At 40.5% G+C, this 25,277-nt stretch overlaps 1 protein-coding gene across 17 annotated transcripts in view; it reads right to left on the reverse strand.

The window, feature by feature from the left end:
- The window catches only part of LOC113026518 (neuronal cell adhesion molecule-like), a 77,464-nt gene that overhangs the window by 8,362 nt on the left and 43,825 nt on the right, over positions 1-25,277 (reverse strand). For 7 of the 17 annotated variants that reach the window (XM_026175398.1, XM_026175396.1, XM_026175397.1 and 4 more), the window contains 26 exons: positions 18,183-18,338; positions 17,368-17,379; positions 16,699-16,804; positions 15,940-16,133; positions 15,456-15,578; positions 14,865-15,035; positions 14,285-14,341; positions 13,150-13,261; positions 12,846-13,030; positions 12,527-12,661; positions 12,104-12,247; positions 11,895-12,006; positions 11,648-11,814; positions 10,199-10,346; positions 9,886-10,010; positions 9,582-9,608; positions 8,694-8,795; positions 7,978-8,175; positions 7,610-7,680; positions 7,153-7,378; positions 6,886-7,001; positions 6,596-6,797; positions 5,430-5,552; positions 4,865-5,041; positions 572-631; positions 227-337 (listed from right to left, as the gene is read on the reverse strand). In XM_026175398.1, the coding sequence (XP_026031183.1) occupies positions 227-337; positions 572-631; positions 4,865-5,041; positions 5,430-5,552; positions 6,596-6,797; positions 6,886-7,001; positions 7,153-7,378; positions 7,610-7,680; positions 7,978-8,175; positions 8,694-8,795; positions 9,582-9,608; positions 9,886-10,010; positions 10,199-10,346; positions 11,648-11,814; positions 11,895-12,006; positions 12,104-12,247; positions 12,527-12,661; positions 12,846-13,030; positions 13,150-13,261; positions 14,285-14,341; positions 14,865-15,035; positions 15,456-15,578; positions 15,940-16,133; positions 16,699-16,804; positions 17,368-17,379; positions 18,183-18,264 (3,286 nt within the window). In that variant the 5' untranslated portion in view covers positions 18,265-18,338. The other 10 variants (XM_026175406.1, XM_026175399.1, XM_026175402.1 and 7 more) reach the window with 10 other exon arrangements.

Here is a 25,277-nt window from a genome sequence, read left to right on the forward strand (position 1 = left end):
ACGTTCCAGCCAGATTGCCAAGGGAACTGCACGCATTTACAGCACTGGGTAATTAGCAATCCAATCACAGAAAGCGTTGTTTATCACATCCGGGTCTGCACTGGCCAGAGCCAGCATCAGCATGACTGCCAATATTTCTATTCACCTGCATAAGCCAATAATGAAGTAGGAGTCTCTTGCCACCTGTGAATGGAATTGAGAAAAATGTTGCCGTTTCTTTGCTTACTGTCATTTAGTCTGTATTGTGCACTAAAGTTTTTCTCCGGGCCCCAGTACTCCCAACTGATCAGGGCCCAGTCTTCCCCGATCATGGAGCTAATGTTTCCGAAAGGACTTGCTGAGCACACAAGAGAAAACACAACCATCAACATGAGTCTGTTGGTCAAAGGACAATCCAATAACTGTCAATCAAATATTTTGCTTTTGCTACAGTTAACATTAAGTGCACCAAGCTTCACCAAATCTAGTTTCTCACTGCTTTAACTATGCCAACAAAAACAGAGGACAAAAATAACTAATCATCACTAATCAACAGACACTGAGGTTACTAATATCACAGCAGAATCTGTACCCTTGTGGGGTGGACCATGTGGAGGTGACCGTGCAATAGGATGAAGGGATTGGGTGCTTCCTGTAAACAATATGAAGAGGGGTAGAGATGGAGCCACACACACGTGAGACACACACAGAGACACACAGAGACACCACAGATGCTAAAGTCATTATACAGAGAACACAAAGTTCATTGGCATGCCATGCGAAGCCCCTGGCATGCAGCAGGAAAGCATCACCAGCGGCCACTGAGGAAGAAGTAAGAAGGGGGTCAAAATCACCAAAGGCACAGCGAAAAAAAAAGAAGAGAAAAAAAAGATGAAGAGCAGCTGAGCACTTTGAAAAGACTCATCTAGTTTTATCACATGGCATTAAAAAAGCACATGTCACAGAGCATCTTTATCTGTGCAGCTTTGAACTTTTCCCTGCTTTGAACTCCTCGGTCAAGCATTCTGGTTGGCCACAGAATTGGACAGAGGCGAAGGGAAACTGCTCAGAGGTGAGGAGCGCATGCTTATGGTGGGTTTTGCAGCTTTAGCTGTATGTGTAAAACAATCATTTGTCTAGAAACACCACATTTCTGTCAACCTGTGATATCAGAGCCTGCAGAGAGAAACAGGACAAAGAGAAACAACCGGACAGGGATCATTATGAGAAGACAACCACCCACATCCCCAAACTGTCTTTTTTTTTTAGACATTTATGTGGTTGTGCTGTGTAACTTGAAAGTGTTATTTATATATATATATATAGTGAAAAGGTATTTGCATATTTGTTACACTGAAATGTTTTATGTCAAACAAATTTTAGTATTAGACAAATATAACCTGAGTAAATACAAAATGCAGTTTTAAAATGATTTCATTTATTAAGGGGAAAAAGCTATCAAAACCTAACTTCCCTCAGTGAAAAAGCAATTACCGTTCTCTTGTTAAGTCATGAATGAACTGTGATTAACCACAAAATCAAGCTGAGCCACACCCAGTACTGATTACTGCCAGACCTGTTGAATCAAGAAATAATTTAAATGGAACCTGTGTGACACAGTGAAGTAGGCTTAAAGAACTCAAAAAGCAACACATCATGCCATGATCTAAAGAAACAGCTGTGGAAAACAGTTGTCAAACAAAGTCACTGACATCCATCAGTCTGGTCTGGTAAGGGTTGCAAAGACATTTCTAAGGCTTTGAGAATGAACCACAAATGGAGAGAATCTGGAACACTGGTGAACCTTTCCTGGAGTGCCCGGCCTATCAAAATTACTCCAGTGCATCGATGACTCATCCAGGTAAATGGTAAATGGACTGATCCTTATATAGTGCTTTTCTACTCTCCCGGAGCCCTCAAAGCACTTTATACAGCATGCCACATTCACCTATTCACACAAGCACTTCCTTCTATGCGTTTAAGTGCTTACTAAGCAACATTCACACTCATTCGTACTCCAATGGATGCATCGGAGAGCAACTTGGGGTTAGTATCTTTCCCAAAGATACTCGGCTTGCAGAATGGGAGAGCCAGGGATTGAACCACTAACGTTCCGATCAGTAGATGACCTGCTCTTCCTCCCGAGCTACAGTCACCACAAAAGGTTTGCATCCCATTAAATCTGGTGTAAAACTAACTTTCATAAAAAGAACATCATGGCAACACTCAAACATGGTGATGGCAGTGTGATGGTTTAAGGCTACTTTGCTGCATCAGGACCTGGACGACTTGCCGTAATTGATGGAATCATAAATTCTGCTCTCTACCAGAAAATCCTGAAAGAGGATTTCCAGCCATCAGCTCATGCCCTGAAGCTCAAGCATGCTTGGGTTATGCAGCAGGACAATGATCAGAAACAACCTCTGAATGGCTAAAAAAACCCACCTCAACCAAGGTTTTAGAAAGGCCTAGTCAAAGTTCGGAGGCTTTGGCCTGACCTTAAATAGGCTGATCACACTCAAAACCTTCTAGTGTGGATGAATTAAAACAATTCTTCAAGAAGAGTGGGCCAAAACATCCACACAATGTTGTGAAAGACTGTTGTCATTTATCACAAACGCTTGATTGCAGTTTTTGCTGCTAAAGATGGCACAGCCAGTTATCAGGTCTACAGGGAGTGCAGAATTATTAGGCAAATGAGTATTTTGTCCACATCATCCTCTTCATGCATGTTGTCTTACTCCAAGCTGTATAGGCTCGAAAGCCTACTACCAATTAAGCATATTAGGTGATGTGCATCTCTGTAATGAGAAGGGGTGTGGTCTAATGACATCAACACCCTATATCAGGTGTGCATAATTATTAGGCAACGTCCTTTCCTTTGGCAAAATGGGTCAAAAGAAGGACTTGACAGGCTCAGAAAAGTCAAAAATAGTGAGATATCTTGCAGAGGGATGCAGCAGTCTCAAAATTGCAAAGCTTCTGAAGCGTGATCATCGAACAATCAAGCGTTTCATTCAAAATAGTCAACAGGGTCGCAAGAAGCGTGTGGAAAAACCAAGGCGCAAAATAACTGCCCATGAACTGAGAAAAGTCAAGCGTGCAGCTGCCAAGATGCCACTTGCCACCAGTTTGGCCATATTTCAGAGCTGCAACATCACTGGAGTGCCCAAAAGCACAAGGTGTGCATACACTCAGAGACATGGCCAAGGTAAGAAGGGCTGAAAGACGACCACCACTGAACAAGACACACAAGCTGAAACGTCAAGACTGGGCCAAGAAATATCTCAAGACTGGTTTTTCTAAGGTTTTATGGACTGATGAAATGAGAGTGAGTCTTGATGGGCCAGATGGATGGACCCGTGGCTGGATTGGTAAAGGGCAGAGAGCTCCAGTCCGACTCAGACGCCAGCAAGGTGGAGGTGGAGTACTGGTTTGGGCTGGTATCATCAAAGATGAGCTTGTGGGGCCTTTTCGGGTTGAGGATGGAGTCAAGCTCAACTCCCAGTCCTACTGCCAGTTTCTGCAAGACACCTTCTTCAAGCAGTGGTACAGGAAGAAGTCTGCATCCTTCAAGAAAAACATGATTTTCATGCAGGACAATGCTCCATCACACGCGTCCAAGTACTCCACAGCGTGGCTGGCAAGAAAGGGTATAAAAGAAGAAAAACTAATGACATGGCCACCTTGTTCACCTGATCTGAACCGCATTGAGAACCTGTGGTCCATCATCAAATGTGAGATTTACAAGGAGGGACAACAGTACACCTCTCTGAACAGTGTCTGGGAGGCTGTGGTTGCTGCTGCACGTAATGTTGATGGTGAACAGATCAAAACACTGACAGAATCCATGGATGGCAGGCTTTTGAGTGTCCTTGCAAAGAAAGGTGGCTATATTGGTCGCTGATTTGTTTTTCTTTTGTTTTTGAATGTCAGAAATGTATATTTGTGAATGTGGAGATGTTATATTGGTTTCACTGGTAAAAATAAATAATTGAAATGGGTATATATTTGTTTTTTGTTAAGTTGCCTAATAATTATGCACAGTAATAGTCACCTGCACACACAGATATCCCCCTAAAATAGCTAAAACTAAAAACAAACTAAGAACTACTTCCAAAAACATTCAGCTTTGATATTAATGAGATTTTTGGGTTCATTGAGAACATGGTTGTTGTTCAATAATAAAATTATTCCTCAAAAATACAACTTGCCTAATAATTCTGCACTCCATGTAGGAGGCAATAACTTTTTCACACATGGGTAGATGGGTCTGGATAACAAGAAACAACTTTTTTCTAAATTGTTGTTGTCAGCTGATTTTCTGACAGCTAATCCATAAAGTCTGCAGTAACTGAATGATGAGCAGCTTCAAACTACACAACAGAATTAGAGGAATGTTTGACACCAAACAATTCAAACTGGCAAAGCATATACAGCAAAGCAGTGCAAGCTTCACACAAGCTAAATGTGTTGCACAGTTCTGCTGCAGCACACCAGGACTCAGGTTTGCTTATCCACTTCACCAGAGAGGTCTCTGAGGCTGTGTTTTGGGAGGGGCTTTCCTTAGATCGCCAAAATGATTAGAAATTTTAAAAAGACTAGGGGCAATTTAAGCAAATATTCACCAGACATTTACCGAATTTTCAAAGCAAGATAAACAAACAAATCTGGTAAATAACACGTACTGGAAAATGTTCTGATGGACAATAATACAAACCAAGCACATGCTCTGTAAATTATTTACACGCTTTCATGCTCTTACCTCAACAAATACAGAACAGAACATATATATTAATCTAATATTTATCCACATCTCCAGTGGGAGAAACATGAAATCTAGTTAGTTTTTTTTCTCATATTTTTCTTGTATTTGATGACTTACCTTCCTCCCTGATGATGACAGCTTCCTGAGAAATGGCTGCACCTGCTCCAGCGCCTGTTTTCGCATTCAAATAAAACTTGTAGCGTATGCTGTACTTGAGGTTGGGCAAAGTGACAGAGGTCTCATTGGCAGCCAAGGCCAGCTCCTCCACTGGGCCCAGTTCATTGGAGTTATTTACTACAGGGGTGAGGGATGGGCGAGAAGAATAATGGGGTGGGGGTGGAAGTTGGGAAGCAGTGGGGTAAGTTGAATAGAGAGTTGGGTAGGAGGTGTAGATGGAGTGTCAGTGATGAAAAAGGTGGAAATGGAAGTATTTGGGGTGTAGGATTCAGAAATAGAAGGCAGGAATGACCAAAGTTGATTTGTTATTTGTGTTTTTTTTAATTTAGGCAAAAACAAAAATGCTCTTAGGCTACTCTAAGTATTGATTATCATTTCTGTCTTATGATCTCAACAGAATGACAGCACAAGACATGAAAAAGACTGACATACAAATCTACAAACTACATGAAGAAGATGACACTCACTAGGTAAAGATGCAAAAATCTTACGAAAAAAGCCTCACCTGGCTGATATTTGAGGGTATACCCGGTAATGTGCCCATTATGGTCATGAGGAGGACTCCATTCAAGGGTTAGAGAGTCCAGGTTCGAGTTAGTGACTATCAGCGAAGTAGGAGACCCCGGCACTGCAAAAAGACATATATAATGAAACCTTGCACAAGTTAATTAAAGAGCAGCTAAAGATAGGATGTTTTAAATAAATAGCTGAAGAGACGGTGTGTGTGTGTGTTTGTGTGTGTGTGTGTGTGTGTGTGTGTGTGTGTGTGTGTGTGTGAGGCGCGGTTCATTGAGGATTTCTGGGTTTTACTTTATGCAGAATGCCCAGTGTTAATACTCAAAGTCTGCCTCCAGTCATTGTGGCTTGCTTATTTATATTTCATTCTGATATTTGACCTTCAGTGTGCAATAAAGCTTGTGCAGCACTTAAAGCGAAAAATTTCTCTTACTTACAAAAATTGCTTTGTGTCATTACAATTAGACTGGATGTGATTAATAGGCGACTGGGAAATTTAAAGCCTCTAGTGCAAAAAAAAACTGAGCAACTGCTTGTATATTCACAGATTAAAATAAACAAAAACCTTTCAAACTCAGACCGAAGAGAATCATTCATAACTGAATAACTTAAATAGCCAGACTTCTGATTGTATGATTTAGAGCAGCGGTCCCCAACCCCCGGGCCTCGGACCGGTACCGGTCCGTGAGTCGTTTGGTACCGGGCCGCGAGAGTTGAGGCTCAGGTGTGAAATGTATAGTTTTCAGGGTTTTTATCGGTCTTTTCACGTGTGTTATGAATAAATTTTCTTTTTTTTGGTACCGGTACTAGTTTTATTTTGTTGTATTTATCCGCGACACCTTAAAGGCCGGTCCATGAAAAATATTGTTGGGCATAAACCGGTCCGTGGCGCAAAAAAGGTTGGGGACCGCTGATTTAGAGCATAGATCAGTTACAGGTGGAAAGTCATCATTTTCTATTTGCTAACCAGTTATGTGACACTGTTTTACATAGGCTGTCATTCAAGTGGAGCTAATTTGCTACCTGTTCCTGTTCCAGTTATGATAATGAAGACTGAAACTATACTCTGGGTCATTTTTAACAAAGTCTACTCTCATATGAAAGAAAAAAAAAAGACACACACAGACACAAAGGGTGTCCCTTCCGATCTCTTACCTCCCTCGGGTGTCTTAAACTGCTGGGTTACACTCCGGGGGCCCTCTCCTTTTCCATTATAGACCCTTACATTGAACAAGTACAGACTGAAGGGGTGGAGGCCAGGCAGCATGCCCTGGGTATGATTCCCACTAAATACAAGAATGTCCTGCTCCATGTGATCAGGATTGTGCTTGTAGTGGTGTTTTCTCCAGTAAGACACCTGAAAGCATGTAGATTTAAATGACGTATATAGTACAACTGGAGGAAATGGTGCACATGTTACATTGTCGGCGGTTCTTATACGGTACCTTATATCCTTTGATATTTCCGCGTATTAAATGAGCGGGCACGGGATCCCAGAACACCTCTACCAGGGTGCTGTTTCGCACCACAGCATGCACATTTTCTGGAGCTGCTACGGGCACTGTATCGTAGATGGGCAACACAGCATTACAACAGCAAAATACAGAAAAAAGGAACATACTGAGAATATGTTATAGGTTACACACACCAGCTGCATCACCCGCAGGCTCTTGAGCATAATCTTTTTTTTAAAAATAGACAGTCTTACTCACAGTCCTCTCCTGAGTAGCCGTGGGCAATAGCAGGGTCAGGTCCAGCTCCGTGGTCGTTTACAGCCCGAACCTTAATCTCATATGGAACAAACGTGGGGGTTCCAGACACAACAAACTTGGAATTGTTAGACACGGTCACTGTATTCCATTCGCTTTCTACCTTCTTCTGCCTCCACATCACTCTGTAGTGAAGCCCGGGACCATTAGACTGGAGGTTTGTCAGTGGCTGCAGAGGAGAAAGCTGTAATGTAACTTATTCTCCATTGGAAAGCTTCTGTAGACAACATGTAACAGTATAGGAAGCTGAAAATATAGTTTTGCTGAATGACAATAAAGTGAAAAAACCCCATAAAGAAAGCTCATAAGACCACACAATTACAAAGTCAAGCTCTGCAGTATGAGAAGACTTTAATAAATGCGTGAGGATTAAAAGGATCAGCCTTATGCTGCTTATTACCTTCCAGGAGATTACAAGATTGTTATGTTCAGTTCCAAATCCCTGCACACCTGTTGGGTTTTCATCTGGAGCTGAAAAATATATCATTAAGGACACAATTAACACTTATTGGATGGAAAATCTTTCTTAGATAGTACTTATAATCTGGTCTGATTTACTTTTACAGACTTTAGTGTATGTATGCATACTGAATCTTATGGTACTTCATTGTCTTTACTTTGATACACAACAGCTTTGATATGGCATCTGTTAGCCTAATGCATTATTTAATGCATTAGGCTAAGAAATGGATATATGGAGAATTACTTTATACAGGAAACTGCACCAAGAAGAGCAGAAATCACACAGTCAGTCAGCTGATTCTGTACCTGCAGGTTCTGTCTTGTACATCCTGGAGGGGCGGCTGGGATTACTGAAGCCCACCGCGTTGAGAGCCAGAACTCTAAAGGTGTAGTGAACATGGGGCGACAGTTTAAGGTGAGCTGTTGTCTTGGTTCCAGGGACCTCGGTAAGATTATGCCAGTGACCCCGATGGTGCAGTGAGTCTTCATATTGGATCAGAAATTCTGTATTTAAAAAAAGACATCACACCTTAAATAGTGTCTGACAGTATATTTCCATAAATGGAATTAAAGCCCTCAGTTTTTTTTAGGATACTTTAATTCAAAAAGCCTAGCTTAACAAAAAAAATCCACTTTCAGCAGCACTTTGAGGATTCAAGAAAATAGCGGATTTAGCCCGGTTTTTCAAAAAATGATGAGGGTTTTCATCACCCTGAGGAAACTAACTGACAGTAGAGAAGTACATTTTCCAGAAAAGTTTGGAAAAGTCTTTAAGTGCATTTCTTTTCTTTTTCTTTTTTTGCCAAAAGGCAGATTTTAGACTTTGTTATTGGTTACTACTGGGTGTAGCCAATTTTAAAGATTTTGTTTGCACAAAAACATTTAGAGCAATATAGGCCAACAATCTAATAATAAGGTGTACGTTCACATAAAACCCACACAGAGAGCGAGCCAAACAACACACACACACACACACACACACACACACACACACACACACACACACACACACATAAACATACTCTGAACAGGGCTGTTATGTTCATCCCCAGGGGTCCAAGTGAGCTGAACACTCCTCTTTTTCTGGTCTGTCAGTTCCAGGTCTGTCGGGGGGTCGGGTCGCTCTGGGAGAAATACAGCACAAGCAGCAGCATCAACCCGTGTGCTTGGGATTATATTCATAGTGGCTTCATTCTACAGAAGATGAAGGGTTCATGCTATGAACAAGATGGAGCAAAAACAAAAAATGAAGGACGTGTCGGCCATGTTTCTGTGATACTGAAACCATAATAGATGCTAATTTGTTGATTTAACCAAGCACACCTTTGAGTTCCTCCTTTATTTCTGTACATCTTCTACTAGACTGTGTTATCTGGGCTGTGATAAACATGCAGACATTGCATCATGCATATGAAAATCCCACTACATAATCATTCCGCATGAAATCGAGTCTCAGGCTCACACAGAGGTTAAATTGATGCTCATGTTTTGGAATTAGGTGATAAAGTGAAATGCACGCCTTGAATAAATAAGTGATGAGAGCAACGTGTATTTGGAAATATCCCAAGTGGTGCAACCGGGAGATGTCTGCTTTACAAATGATGTTTGCATTCGACTGTGAATAGACATTTTTTTGGCTTGAGTAAATGTTGCCACCAGTGGTTTAAAGCATTCAAACATTATGCATATTTGGCAAAACATTAAAAAAAAATATCTAAGCAATTTTATAAAAAATAAACTCTCAGAGGCAATAAGAAATAAATGCTGGAACATCAAAAATGAATTTAAAAAAGCCCACACACATACACAATAATGCTTTGTGATTTTCAGGTCAACGCATGCCGCATTTCACAAACACAAGTGCACATCTGCAGAGCACATCTGGGTGCTCGTGTGTGCTGCAGGTTTACCGTAGACAACAGCTGGTGTTGTGGCCTCTGTCAGGTAGGAGGGCAGGAGTGAAATAGGGAGTTTTAAAGGTCAGTCATTCAGAAGGAAACAAAGAAAATAATCTGGCTTTTTTAGAATGAAGCACACGGATATTTGTGCCACTGAGTAAATCTGCTCTCGGCATTTAACCTTGAAGCGATGAAAGCTAATACGGTGGGTAAGTTATTGGACAGGTTACCTTTTCTAAGAGGAGCTGAGACAGAGAGACGTTATGAGTCTGTTTTATGCCTGAGCAGTTTTGAAACTGTGCACACCATTACATACCCACAACGGTGAGCTTAGCGGTGGCTGAATCGTGGTCCAGAGTGGTGTTCATGATGCAGGTGTACACTCCTGCGTCGTCCTCTGTAACATCAGTGATGGTGAGGCTGTCCGAGTCCACGATCAGTCTGCAAAAACGTTCAGCAGGTCACTATGAACTGAATGAATGTGTTTTTTCTTCTTTTACAACATTCAGTACACAAAGGATCCTGCATATATCCATAACAGTACACAAATACCAGACAAAGACCTGATTTTTTGTTTTTAACAGCAGGCTTCAAGAAAGAAGACATCTCCGGATATAAAAAGCTCTGACCTCTCATCGTCAGGCAGCTCTCCGTCATCTTTGAGCCAGGTCATCGTGGGAATGAGCGAAGGGTCGTGTTTTACCGTGCACTCAAACACCACAGATCGGCCCCTCTGGACTTCTTTATATTCTGGCTGCTTCAGGATTCGGGTTGGCTCTGTTGGGGGAAGAATAAAGTGGTGCAGGAGCTGTGAAACTGCCACGTGTTTGCTCCAAGCTGGGTTCTTATTTAGTAGCTGACAGATTCAAAATGTCAGCTTGTTGAACCTGAAGCTTGCCATGGATTCATTTTGTGCAAGTCACCTCAGTGATTAATTAAGGTGTGCTGACTGGTACATGATGACTGTCCGTGGCTCAAAATAGAACAGATTTACATTAAAGAAACAGAAAAACAGTTAAATATACAAGCAGTTAAAAATAAATAAATAAATAAATAATTTTATACACTTAACCCTTTATTGACCATGAGCCCATCGGCGGGCCCATTTTACAGGTAAATATAAAGGGTTGGTCAATACACTCACTGGCCACTTTTTTAAGTACACCTGTTCGACTGCTTGTTGACGCAAATATCTATTAGCCAATCGCATTACAGCAACGCTTTGCATTTTGACGTGTATGTATGATGAACTGAGCATCAGAATTGGAGAAGAAAGGTGATTAAAGTGACTTTGAACATATGGTTGTTGCTTCTGGATGGGCTACACTGAGTGTTTTAACCTACTGAGACTTTAGCATACAGCCACCTCAGATTCACAGAAATTGGCGCAAAGAAAAAAAAGAAATAAAAATTCCTTCTTGATAACCACTTGTTACAACCAAGGTATGCAGAGGAGTATTGCTGAATTGACAATCAAACTGTGAAACAGACCAGGAAACTGAGGCTACAAATTGCACAGGTTCTCTAAAATTGGATAATAGACGTTAAAAAAAAAAAGTTGCCAGGTCTAATGCTTTTTATCAGCAATTCAGGCTGTTGGTGGTGAAGTAATGTTGTGGGGGACGTGGAATCCCTTAAAAAGCAGTTAAAAACTTTTCTGTTTCAACAAGCCTTCTGTTGATCGAAACTTTTTAAAAAATATTTAACCCTTTGTATTGTTTATATTGTCTATTTTATTACTTAATTACTTTACTTCTTGGCATACTTCGGGCCCCTTAAGACCAACTGAGTATCATTCAAACTATTTACAGTAACTTGTAAATAGTTACAAGTTAACTATTTAACTATGTTGAATTTATACCAAAAAGAATTAAGGTAATTATAAAGGCAAAAAGAGGGTGTAACCCAGCACTAGAAAGGTGTATAATAAAGTGTAAAGTGTCTAATGTGTCCAGTGAGTACATGCTATACAAATGCATATCAAGAGTTTTATTTAGTATAATTTTTAGGCCTGTTATTAAAAACTTGTTAAATTTATTAGCCAAACGAATGAAAATTTCAGAGAGGAGCACTCTTACCTTTGACCTCCAGGTAGACATGATTCTCATAAATCCCAAGACTGTTTGTAGCAACACATGTGTATTTGCCATTGTGTTGTGCTTGAGCTACGCGAATCTCTAACGTCCCGTTGTCATGAAGAATGTAAGGGTCTTCCTGCAGGATGCTGGACCGACTGTCTTTAAACCTAAAGCACAAAGTCAGTTGTTTTCAGTTAGTAAAAGAAACACGACACAATTTTCCTCTGTTAGATTTTCGTTCACTTACCATGTAATTTTTGGCATAGGCGATCCAAAGGAGGAGCAGTCTAACAAGGCCTGGTGGTTCTTGATGATCTGGTAGACTTTATTGGGTGGTGTTAGCACTCTGGGTGGCTCGGCTGCAATGAAGCATTATTGCCATGTTATTGCCTTCCAGGAATCAATATAAATGGAAATGGCATTCAAATGCAAAGGGATAGAGTGTAGTGAACTCACAGAGGACATTGACAAAGGCGTTGGACAGGACGTAACCGTACTCATTAGAGATGTTACACTGGTACACAGCGCTGGATCCAGGCTGTACATCGGTGAAGATGATGATGTCATCCTCCACCTTTCTGCTCAGATCCTTGGGTGAATCTGTTAATGTACAAAAGGGATTATAAGATACTGTATATATCTGGATAATGGAAAGAGCTTTTTGAAACTCATAATCACCCTTATAATGATGTTTGAAAAAGGTGGTATCATAACTCGGAATTTGTATAATAACTCACGGAAATATGAATCAATACCCACCCGAGGGAAGGCATCTACAATTTCGATTTTAATAATGCCTGCTTCTCATGAAAAAGGAGATCATCTATTATGAAAGCTGAGAGAGTTTGAAAAAAAAAAAAAAAAAGAGGCTGCACTTACTCTCTATGGAGATGCCATTCATAGCCCAGGTGATGGTGGGTTTGGGTGTGCCGCTGGCCAAGCAGGACAGCCTGCCGCTCTCCCCTGGAGCTAGGACAAGGTTCCTGGGAGGGACATCGATCCAATATGGAGCAGCTGCAAGCAGCACAGGGTACAGAAACAGGCTGGACAATTAATCACTAAACCCACTGCCCTGTTAGCTTCTGTGAATAAATCAATTATAAGGAAGAGGGAGAAAATAAAGCGGTAGAGAGAAGCAGTGACTGAGTTCCCAAGCAGCTCAGAGTCTGATGGGAGCTGAGCATTTCCTCAAGCACACCTTTGACCATGACGTGGATGGTGTGGTGCACCGAGCCAAACTGGTTCTTCGCTGTGCAGCGGTAATCTCCTTCATCTGATGCTGACACGTCCTCGATGTGAAGGGTCTTGTTGTAGTTCAGGAAGGAGGTGCGTTTGGAAGGCAGATCACCACTTATTTTGGTCCAAGAGATGTGAGGGGTGGGCCTAGATTCACAAAGAGAGAGCGCAGACAGACAAACTGATGATGGCAGGTGGACGCTCGTTAAATACATGATTTATGAATGCACTGAGTTCATGAATTAACAGCAGATTCTTTGTCTTACAATCCTTCAGCAATGCACTCCATCTCCAGTTTATCACCTCTCAACACCATCTTGGAACTGGATGAGCCAGATGGGATGAGGAAGGTTGGTCTTCTGTCATCCACGGGTGCCTCTATATTTACACACACACGCACGCAGAATCATATGAGTGATGAACGCGATTGTAAAGGCAAAGAAATGAGCACCTCGTCTGCAAGATTGAGAGCAAATCAGCTCCTTTAGTATTACTACCCTCCCATCACCACACAAATTGGAAAACTGAAACGTGTAATGGTCTGCTATATACGTACATGACGTCACTTTATCACAGACTAATTCTCATAATTTAGACTTTAACTTCTTTTTAATGCATTGTACTGTGTTTGGTATAAAATAAATGAATAAATTAACTTAATAAGCAGCACACAGAGAACTGCTTTTTGCCATTAATCTGGCAATTTACCTGGTGACAAAGTAATCTCCATAACTAGGAATATGAAATCCAGAGTGAGTGTTTTAATTTGATGAGAATCAAGGTTTTTGCATGTTTCAATTTAGCCAACATGTGTAGCCACTAGACAAGGACAAAAAATGTTAAGGAGAAATGAAATGTGAAAAAAATTATATGTAAGAGAGTAAATTACAAGTTTGGAAATCCTTAGGTATTAAGATTGGAGAAAGAAAAGTAGAATTTTAACATGCATATTTTTACTACATGGAGTTAATTCGTTAACTGACAATCCAGAATAAATTTTATATGTGTTTGAATTAATATGTGATGTTTTTTCCCCAAGTATCCCAAGGAGTCCGTCCAGTTTAGGGAAAAGAGCATGCAGCTCTAATTTTGAAAATTCGTGAGAAGAACTACATGTTAAGAAAGGGAGAGCTAATTGGGTAGATCGAGGAAGAGTTACAGGTTGACAAAGACTTTACTTGGATTTCTAGGTTCGAGGGGTAGAAGTTAGTGGGTAAGACAGAATTCCCAGCTCCATGTTGGGATTAATCACTAGAGGGTGCCAGATCCTACCCCTTAAAAATAATCAGTAACGTTGCAGAAAATCTCAGGGTTGATGGGTTGAAGGGTTAGTGTTAGTGGGTAAGAGCTAGTGTGGAGCTCTAAGTTGGGGGTTAAACACTAGGGGGTGCCATAACTCACCACTAAATAAATCAGTGTCATTGTAAAAAGCTGCCATTGTGTCATTGATTTCATCCACTGCAACACAACAGAAAAAAGACCAAAAAAAGACACACGCCATTTCACAAGTTGAACTCATCAAGGCAAAGAAAAACACAAAAGCTTGGACAACTTAACATGACTGAAGAACAAAAATTCACATGACAGGAAAAAATCTACGATGAAGAATGATCGCCATAAGAATCTACTTTAGTGGAGACAGCCTGCCGTCTTGTAGCTGAGATGAGAGAAGCCTTTGTTGTTGGTGGAGAATGTGTATACAGAACATATTACAGAAGTAATACTGAACGTCTGTTTGGCAGATAACCACGAGAGCTCTGACAATATGCCTTTTCAGTGCGGCAGCGACCGCTGGCGTCTCCAAGGACGGCATCATAGATAGGAAATGCTGTTTTCCTCCTACGCCGTCATGCCTGCACAAACTACCGTAAAATCATCCGCACACACATTACAAACGCTGCCACTTTCTTAAAGGTTATAACAAAGACTTGAGTAGATTTCAGTGCTCGTGTCTCTGCATCGCACGCTGTGTCAGACTTACGGTTAAGGACCCTGACAGTGATGGGCTGTTTCTGCTGGATGGTTTGTGTGTGGGGGAAGCGGGCGTAGCAAATGTAGTCGTTCCGGGTGTCCTCTCGGCGAACATTGGAGAAGTACAGGTCACCGTTCAACGACTGAGACACCCTCTTGCTCTGAGGGAGCTTCTGAAAGTCTGAAATGTACAGCGTCACATTAACATTATACAGGAAAGTGTTTGGGAGAGTACAGGTTATAGATGCAGCTGCATTACGCTTATGGGTCTACATTTCCTATATAATCAGGTATTTATGCATCTAATCACAAATATTCACATTCTGATATGCAGTTCATCAGGCTGAAGATGAGTTTGTTGCCATTCAGTATTTTTCATGTGATAAATTTTAAGGAATGAAAAGAAACCAATAAATGTGACAGCAGAAAAAATATATTACGATTTCCACATTTCCAACAGCCTAGCTTGCAAAATGAAATACAGTATGATTGGTTGTAAGATGGAACAGGAAATTGAAAAAGAAAATCACCGTAATTCTTAATCTTATGCAGCAGAAACATCATGTTACCACAAAGAAACATAAGAGATCAAGTTGCTCACTGTTGTCCATCCAGAATATGATGGGAGGGGGTAGGCCAGCAGGGGGGCGACACGGCAACACCAAAGACACGCCCTCCTGCACCACGATTGGCTTGATTTTTTCCTTTGACCACAGGGGGGATCCTATATCGATTGGAGAATAGCACGATCAAATCATAATTTGGCAAAAAATATGGGTCGCTAACAGACTGGAGCTTGCATGACGATGTGGCAAGATGAGGGGAATGATCAAGAATAAAAATATGGAAGTGGGGGGATTACAAAGGTTCAATCACCTATATCTACCGTCGTGTCCAACAAAATAAAACATGCACCTTTCTACAAACAACTTTTACCTTCCAGGAGAGCTCTTAAGATGGAAATTGCAACTTAATCGTTAGAAAAAGAGAAGAAAGGAGGTGATTTTTTTCATAAGATGCACATGAGACAATGAAAGAAGAGAGAGAAGTGATTTTAAAGAAGTGATACAGCAAGCTGCACTCACTGGACTGTCTAACCACTATATTGTGGGAAACAGCGGTTCCGTGTTTGTTTCGTGCTGTGCACTGGTACACCCCCTCGTAGTGTTCAACCCTCTCTCTGCTGATATCCACCACCAGAGTCCCAGATTGCGGCTTCATGTCCACGTTGGGATCATTCTCGACGTCAAAGTGGGTCCCATTTCTTGTCCAGGAGAAACTAAGGAAAAATAAGACCATTATCATAAGAATGCAGGTAATTTTCAAGTGATCAAATCTGGTAATTCATATAAAAAAGAACACATTAATAAAATCTGTTTTACCTATTTGGCTATCTCATTGCACCTGAATTTTTACTGTAAATGTTTCCAATTGTGTTCTTTAAAGAACTTTTTCAAAAGTTTTTCCTATATTTGCCAAGTTTAAATCTACAAAAATATTCTGGATGGTTACATAATAAACTTGCTTTGGGCTGGGGGAAGAATAATCTGGGGTAAAGTAAAGGTTAAGGGCTGAGAGGTGCATTTTATCTATGAGTTCTTGCGAGCATAAAACCACAAATTTATGTGCATGTATGTTATCTTGATGAAAGCTAACTATATGTTAGATTCATTCAAAGCATTCAAAAACAGGTGTCAAGTGTAGGAGTCAAGCAGAACTTTTCTGGCATTGTTTAGAAAACCTGCTGAAAACATTTTAAACATTTGTGACAGGTGGTACCTGAATCCACTCCTGGGGAATTTATATATATTTTTTCCATTTAAAAGAAATTCACTGATTCCTACCTGGGATGCGGTTTTCCCTTCGCCTCACAGTGGATTATAATGTTCTCTCGTGGGTCGACGATGTAATCTTTAGGGGACTGGTAAGTGATGGTTGGCGGCTGCGGCACTAAAGTCGACCAGAAAACGGGCGATATTTAATCAGGACCTTTACTGCATAAGTAGGTCTCTTTTTTTTCTTTCCTGCTGCTGCATTGACCACACCAGCAGTGATTACCAATAACATGCAGACTTAGCATACTGAATAAAACCACACAGCTGTTTGCTGACAAACTGAAAAAAGCTCTCAGAATGTAGAAAGGTAGGCAAAAAGCTCAGGTACATTTCCTTTTATTGCAATGAGCCGATGCCTAATGTATTCCTGTCAGTGCTGCGGAGATAAGTAATGGACTATGACAAAACAAATGATATAAGGACTCATGCTGTTTGCAGTATTGCTTTATGGAAAATACTCTACCATTGCAGAAACACACAGAACAAAAACAGCAAACAAAGAAACACAGAAATCAATGCATGCAACATGCCAAGGCCACTCGAAATCACACTCACTATCCTGTAAAACAAATCCGACTAAATGCAATTCAACAATTCATAACGAGCAGCTAGATAAAATGTAATCTTTAATATCCAAAAACAAGCTGCAAGCAAAAACTCAGATTCTTTGAGACTTACATCCTTCCAGAACTTCAGCAAAGAAGAAAGAAAAAAGAATAGTGACAGTAAAAATAACCAGATATTAGTTATGAAAAATATCCCCCTCAATATCTCTGCCTTGTAACAAGGTTCGCACGTGGCTAGCTCTATATTGAGGAATGGAGGCCTCCAGTAGTCAACCAAAAAAGCAACAGAAGCTTCAGGCTGAAACGTTAAATGTCAGTCCATGTAAGTCACAATTAGTATCTAAAAATTGTTAATATACAAACAACACTACATTTACATGGATAAAATGCAGTCACAGTAACTGGAAAAAACATAAAGTACATTGATGAAACTACACAGATGCATACAAGAAAGGCTAGACTAGGCTAGAGCTAAAATACTTATTTGACTCTCCAAAAAAATTATTTAATAGCCAATTTTCACATGAACAACAAATATTTTCTACTTTCAAATGGATGTGTTTCATATTTTTGTTTGCCATAAAAATTTTAAAGCAGAATTTTTAGATTCAGAAATTAAAAATAGCTTGTTTTCGTACTTTTCTGAAATTTAATGAATTGTTAACAATATTTATAACACAAAGAAGAAAAAGCTATACAGTGTTATGCAAGGGTAAAACTTTTATCAGCCAAAATGTACTGGACCTGGAAGTCATTATCGGTAAATTTGTCAATCCAAAATCAAAATAAATTCGGCTTTTATGTGCTTGATTATCAAAATGTTTTATCAAGTAATAGGCCGGGTGACTTATCTTGTAACTAAATGCAAAGTAACCCTGACACTGTGCAACGACTTTGTTTACAGCTGTGTGTGATTTGTTGTCTTACGGTCTAGTGGGACCTCCAGCGCAGTGGCAAGGTGCACCAGGAACAGCAGAAGCACTCCTACATCCATCCTCCTCCACTCCATGATCACGTGAGACTCAAAGGTCTGCCCCCAAATTCAGTGACGCACCGCCTCTGAGGACACGTGCACTTTCACAACTGCAGGTGGAGACAAGAGAAGAACAAACGAAGGAAAGAAGCTTTTAGAGACATAAGCAAGGACAGAGAGCGCAGGGCTGAATAGCACATCCAGTTACTGCTGTCATCAGTCATATAATGAGTTTTGTTCTATTAGGTGGTTTTGAGTCAAAGAAAGAGAGAATGAGTGAGAGACACATCATAGCTCTAGCCACAGATTGATGTTAGTTACCATCCACTGCAATTTGCTGGAAGCTATCTTTTTGATCTAGTGCATTCCGATAGGGACCGACGGGGCCCACATGGGTTCATTTTGCAGGGCTAATCACAGGCGCGGCCATGATGCCATTAGGTTTCTCTGCCGTATTGATCACATCAGCTGGCAGATGATATGCCAAGGGACAAGACAAGGGGACACTCACTTTACTTTCCATTTCACTCGGAGCTTTATCAATGTGATTGACTGACCGGCTGAGCCAGCAGCAAAGTGATCTGAAATGAGGTCAGATTTCAGAGAGCGAACCATCATTCTTTCATTAGACTGCTGTAGTGGGAATGTCATACGTGACGAGACAGAAATAAATATGTGTGACATCTCTGTTTGTCGAGGACAGTTGGTTCAACAAGATTTCAGGTTAAGCTGAGGTGACGTATGTTTTCCTTGCTTGGGCAAACTGGGGTACTGATTCATTGTTAAGTGGGGATTTTTTTTTGTTAAGTAGTTTTATCAAATTGTGTCTCCATCACAACCAATGACTGCAGTCATTGCTCTACAGTCATTGATCACAACACAAGCGTTAAATGAACTGAGTAAAAAGCAAAGCAAAATGTAGTCACGTCACAAAACCACAGAACAAAAATGTTCACTTGTTGCCACACAGCTCGCAGCTACCACATTACACCTTAATCCAGGCAAAAGATCATAGAATATAATATTGAAGTTATAAAAGATCAGAATGTGGCTCAAACTTCAGAGAAATCTAAAAAAGCACAAGGTTAAATTGACTGCTCATTTGAATTCATATTAATCTGCATAATTCAGTGCTGCCGAGTCAAAAGAATGAAGAAAATGAACTTAGGAGGAGTCGTTTTAATAACTGTAGTCTGACCTGTTTTTATCTCGCTTCTTCATCCACTGGCACCATATTAAAAATGTCACAGCTTAATTTAGAGCTCAGGCAGATTAATTTGCTACATTATCGCATAAGCACACTAACAAATTCAGAATGAAAAAAAATCACGTGGAGCACTCTAAAGCTGGAGTTACACATGCGTACTGCATGCCTGCTTAGGGCGTGGGGCAGGTCAGGGCTGCAGATGAGGTTGTAAAAGCGATGTCTGGTACCAGAGGCTAGACAGCCATGCGGTAAGACCTGGTCTTCCTAGGGGAACTGAGGTATTTGTTAGTGCTGCCCTAAAGTCATGATTCAGAACCATCCTCAGAGCCGGTGTCTAGTAGCATGGGAAGAGACCAAGGCTAATGTCTACTGCCCCCAGCTTCAACTATACCTCTCCTGGGAAGGCCTGTATTATTCACCCAGGGCAGCCAATCACACTGCTGTGGACACCTCAGGCAGCTCTGGCTTGGGATTTGACATGAAAAGATCCAGAGGGTCATTTCATCAAGATAATTTGCAGGCTGCAGGCATCGGTGCTGAAACTGTACATTTCCTTTCCTTCAGTATATTTTCAGCTTCTGCTGGAAATTTACAATCACATATTGTTTATGCAAAATCCATTCACAATTATGAGTAAGGTGTTGCAGCGCAGTGATTTTCTAGCACCAATTCATTTTGCTTGGTATTAGGCATTAAGGCATTAATGTCACCGTCACTACTTTTGGGTTTTTTTTTCTAAATCATAAATTACAGCCCGAACTGAGAGTGAAAAAAAGGGTGAAGTAAAAATGGCCAGCGTGTGACAGCAACAGAATAAATGTGTTAATTATACATTTTATGGTGAATCCCCAATAAGCTTTGAGATTCTTATCTGGAATGGAGCCAGGGATTCATCCTAGATTCATTTCCCAATTTAATGAGGTGTAGCAACTCAGCTCCAGCCAGCCAGTGTGTTTCCTTTGTTCACACTGTACACGTGTGGGCCTGTGTTTACTTGTATGTGTGTATGTGTGTACAGTATATGTCTGTTTGCTACAGTCACCCCTGTAAGTTTCAGTGATATGAGGCCAAACCTCATATCCGTCTAACAGTTGAGTGACGGTGGAAACTCAGTCGACTCATGTCGTTCAGTATATTTTGAGCGTAATCCAAGCTGGGCCTGAATCTTGAAAAAAAAAAAAGAAACTAGAGTTCAAAACCAATTTTTTATTTCAATATACAATTATTCAAGGTGAACCTTAATCGCAAAATATATTTCTCTATTGCCGGACCATCCTATGCATCCTGTGCTGACAGAAGATGGAAGCCCAAAGTCAACATATCTCTCTTGCTGGAGCTCAGATAAAACCCCAGTCCCGTTTGGAGTGCTGTGCCAAAAGCCGTCAGATGGCTGATAATATCGAACAGGAAATTGTCTCTTAGACAAAAACACAACAGATTGGTAAGGGCACTTCCAGAAATGATTTTCACTCTTTTTCATATAGATAAAGCTGAGAAAGAAAACTAAGCTGGTGTCTCACTTTGAAACGTGATAACTGTTCGTGGCACTACCTCGTGATGACATCGTTTTTACAGCCGATACCAATATTTGGTGATTTCAGAACCAAATATATTGGCCAACAAGAAAATATATTTCTGGTGAGTTTTTCAAAGTGGCACTTTGAGTACTACACGGCAAGTGCCAATTTATTCCATTCTATTCAAAAGAAAGCCGACATTTCTACAGCCGATATCTCAAAAATTTGGCAACTTACATGAAAACGATTTCGATTGAAAAATAACACCAAGTTAGATTTGGGAGTGAACCATGTCTTTAAACTTGTAGATTTGACAAGTACAGTGCTTATTCACAACTGCTGCCAGCTGCATCTAAAAAACAAGAGACAAGTGGGAGAGCTCATCCGAGGTCAATGCCATATTTTCCATTGTTCCCTTGCCTGTGCTTCACCTTATCAATCAAGTTTCACAGAATTCAGAAAGGTCGTTTTTTTGATGCAAACAGGCCTGCAGACAAGCAGGCGGCACTGAAAACATATTTCAGTCTCAGCTCTCTCCTTGCAGACAGAGTCCATCATCTGAACACCGTGACAGCTGCCACAGTAAACCAAAAACAAGGCTGCAGGGTGTAAAACAAAAACACTGAAAGATATGTATCAGTGAGCTAAGAGGACGTGGTAACTCGAATAATAATCCTGCAGACATTTGGTACATTTGTTGCTTGTGGCATCTTAAACTACTTGTGATGAAGTAATATTAATATTTTGAATTTTTACAAAATACTTTGAAGTTATTGTTTTATGGGTTTTCTGTACATTTCTTGCATCTCTTGAAACATTTACATTCAATGACAAGTGAACATCAAATATGGAAAAGCAAGTTTTTTTGGAACTGTTTTACTCAGCCAGACATTTTCAGCTTAATATGAGGTTAAAGTTGTTGAAAATCGTGCCTGAAATGGTTACAAAGAAAAGCCAACACAAACAAACATGTGGTTTACAAATGGCCAGCTTTGTTATCTGATTGTAGAAAAAAAATGAATGAGCAAAGCTAGCGTTTAAATACCGAACAAGCTAAGTTCAGTAAAAATTAATGTCAGCAAAGTGAAAGGCTGCAATGTTAATTACTGTCTCCGACTACATAAGACCACCTTCGCTCACGTCTTGCTTTTCATTTTGTCAACACTCTGCTCTGTAAAAGCTGCATTGAGCTGTCTGCCTCTCATTCATCCAGCCTCTTCAATTACTCCATTGTCATTTTCCCATACCCAGCTACTTCACCATCCCAAAACTAATTGGTTTTGTGCACATGTCAGGGACATAGCACACGCAACAGCACATACACACCCAGGATAAAGCACATTCACAGAGGCTGTCAACAGAATGTGAGGGTCAGGACGTGTCTGAGCACACAGATAGAGGTGACAGGGGCACGAGGACTGACAATGGAAGTAGACTGCAGTGTAAATGAATTGCAGTCAGTATAGAAAAAATCCCAGTTGAATTCCCCTCACAGCAACGGATAACGCTATATGCCTCATATGCTCATCACTTGCACAGATCTTGTCATTGTATGTGCCAAACATTAGTGATGCAACACTGCAACCCTGACAGAATCACAGCTATTGCATCAGAACTCTACACTTTTAACATCTATGATGAAAAACAAGCCTTTCTCCTGCACCAAGCACCCTAATTAACTTCCATAATCAGTGCTATTGATGGCTCATGCAATCAGGGGTTTGTGAGCCTCGGTATGGCCTTAATGGAGCAGCAGGGATCCCCCACAGATGCCTGAATGGATGGGGGTGGAGGGGTATTATGATGAGAATGACTCCACGCTCAGGAAGGAGGTGATGAGGAAACTGATTCGGTTGGAAGCGTTTATTTTTCTGAGATTGCCGGGTGCTCTCGGTGCCTGCTATTCATGCCTTGGGCTGCATGTATTTCTCTGTGCTATTAGATATCAGGAGTATGTGTGTGTGTGTGTGTGTGTGTGGTTGTGTATGTGTGTGTATCTTCCATGGATCTCAAAGTTGAGGTCAAAGAAGTTAAACAAATAATAAGGTTATTACAGTTTAGCTAAAAACATCACTGTAGATTATAATATAATATAATATAATATAATATAATATAATATAATATAATATAATATAATATAATATAATATAATAATACAGTTTAATCATTTGTCTTTTTAAGCTGTGGATTCACAGCTAATGTGCTAAACAGGGGTAAGCGGTGATACAATTTACAGCAATGATACATGAGGTTGAATGTTCAGTGGCTTTGACTAATACCTCTCACGGGCCTCTTATTAGCAGCCACAGGACCACAACACACATTCCATGGGCCGGCTTCAGTGTATGTTTCCCATAATCTTCTCATTAGCTTTTGTAAATGAGGCAGCGTATGCAAATAATTGGTGTGGTTAACATATGAATTGGGGTCCTGTTGTTCAACGAGACCCCATAGCCCAAAGAACACACCAGAGCCCTTGATCTGAACTGTACAATGCAAGACAATAAAAGATCTTCAATCATCTGATTCACTATAAAGATGCTATTTAAATTCAGCTTTCTGACCAGAGCTGTAGTGGTTTTGATGCATAGGCCTCCCAAACACATGAGTAAATAGGCTTCAGTATTTTCATTAGTAATATTAACCACTTTATACGATGTGAACTCCACTGACTTTGCACCAGGCAAAAAATCACTCAAAGAAAAAAAACATGTGCATGGGGTGTGTAATTATGGGATGTGTAGGCTCTTGGATTTTCCAGATAGTTTGACCTTTATGTTTTGTCGACTACGTCATGAGTTCTTGCTTTTTGAAAAACTGTTTTAGGCAAGTCGTCACACTTCATGGAAAAGCTCCATTACATCTTTGGGGGTAGGCCTTTAAAGTTACAAGGCTTTGTTTTTGAAACTCCCCTGGCTATCGACATAAAACAAGTCTTAATTCTAATTGGCATCTGCTGCTAATGCAACATGTCCGGCAATTTGTCTAGTTTACCTTCTTTCAGAGCGCCACACATTGACATTCACAAAGCTTGCTCGCCATACATGCCAAAAACACTTCAGGATTCGCTCGCTGTTCCCTCTGCCTAAATGCTAATCAGAAACGGCGCCGGCACTTCTGAGGAAGACGGCCTCTTTAACATGCAGATGGAAGCAGCACCACTAGATGGGATGGTGCTCTTAACGCCTTGGAGGTCTAAGTTATCAGAGATGATAACGCTAACCTTACCCATGCCCTACATTTTAGGAAAAGGTAAAACTCTCTTTTCTTTCCTTTTTTTTTTGGGCAGGTGGAAATGAAAACAGATTTTGATTTGCGTTACAATCATTATTTTTCTTTGATCCCTCATTGCCAAGACTTGGGAGAAAAACAAAATTGCATATTCTGATTGCCTGGGGCTAGACTTAGAATTAGGCATATCACTGATAACGAATACATTATCGATAAGGAATCCAAGTGCAATAAAAATACATATTTCTTTTATTTAATACATTTAGTTGCTACGTCATGTCCTCACATTATGGCTGTGTTTCCTCAATTAGGTCTCTCGTTCTTGGGGTTTGTGTATAAATCCCTCTCCTTAGGAAAAGTATTAGCGGGGAATCGTTTCACTGCTTCACAATCTAGCAAAAACTAATTATTCTTTAAAAAAAAACAGTAAGGTTGGACTTAAAAGTCTTTTTATGACATCTGAAATAATTACTAGTGCCACTTTTAAAAAGCATAGATGAATTGAGAACAGGTGGCAAAGCAGGACACGACTGAATGAACAAATGTGTATCTGAACTTGACCTTTATGCAATAGCTGATCACTACACTATAATTACTTATGTATGAGAACATTTCTGCTTGTGCAGAAGGGGGCAGATAAACACCGGAGCAGTGCAAAGCACGGAGCTCGAGTATGCCTGCCCTACCACATGAGAGCGTTATGGGTGAAGCCATTCATATGCTGAGCAGACGTTCATTGTCATGAGCAAATGCAAGAGGAGTGGGAGGAATGCATGCCGACCTGCTTCCTGAATAGCTAAAGAAACTGTTAAAATCCTCATACGACACCAAAAGACAAACTTCAGCCACAGAGACATGGCAGGTTTGAACAAAAAAAGTAATCAACAAAACCCAATCTCCTCTGGGAACAAATCCTGTGAGCCAGCAGATAGAAATATCTGTGCATTTGTAAACTCAAATAGTGCTTTAGGAGTTAAGCAATTTAAATCTCAGCAAAGATAGTAAAATGGTTTCAAGCTAAATATAGGGACTGTCTGTACACTTTCCAGCAGAGTACAGCCACTCAAAACTGCACTCCAAAAGGGCATTCTGTA

Source organism: Astatotilapia calliptera, chromosome 7 (assembly GCF_900246225.1).
Source record: "Astatotilapia calliptera chromosome 7, fAstCal1.2, whole genome shotgun sequence".
NCBI classification, from domain to species: domain Eukaryota; kingdom Metazoa; phylum Chordata; class Actinopteri; order Cichliformes; family Cichlidae; genus Astatotilapia; species Astatotilapia calliptera.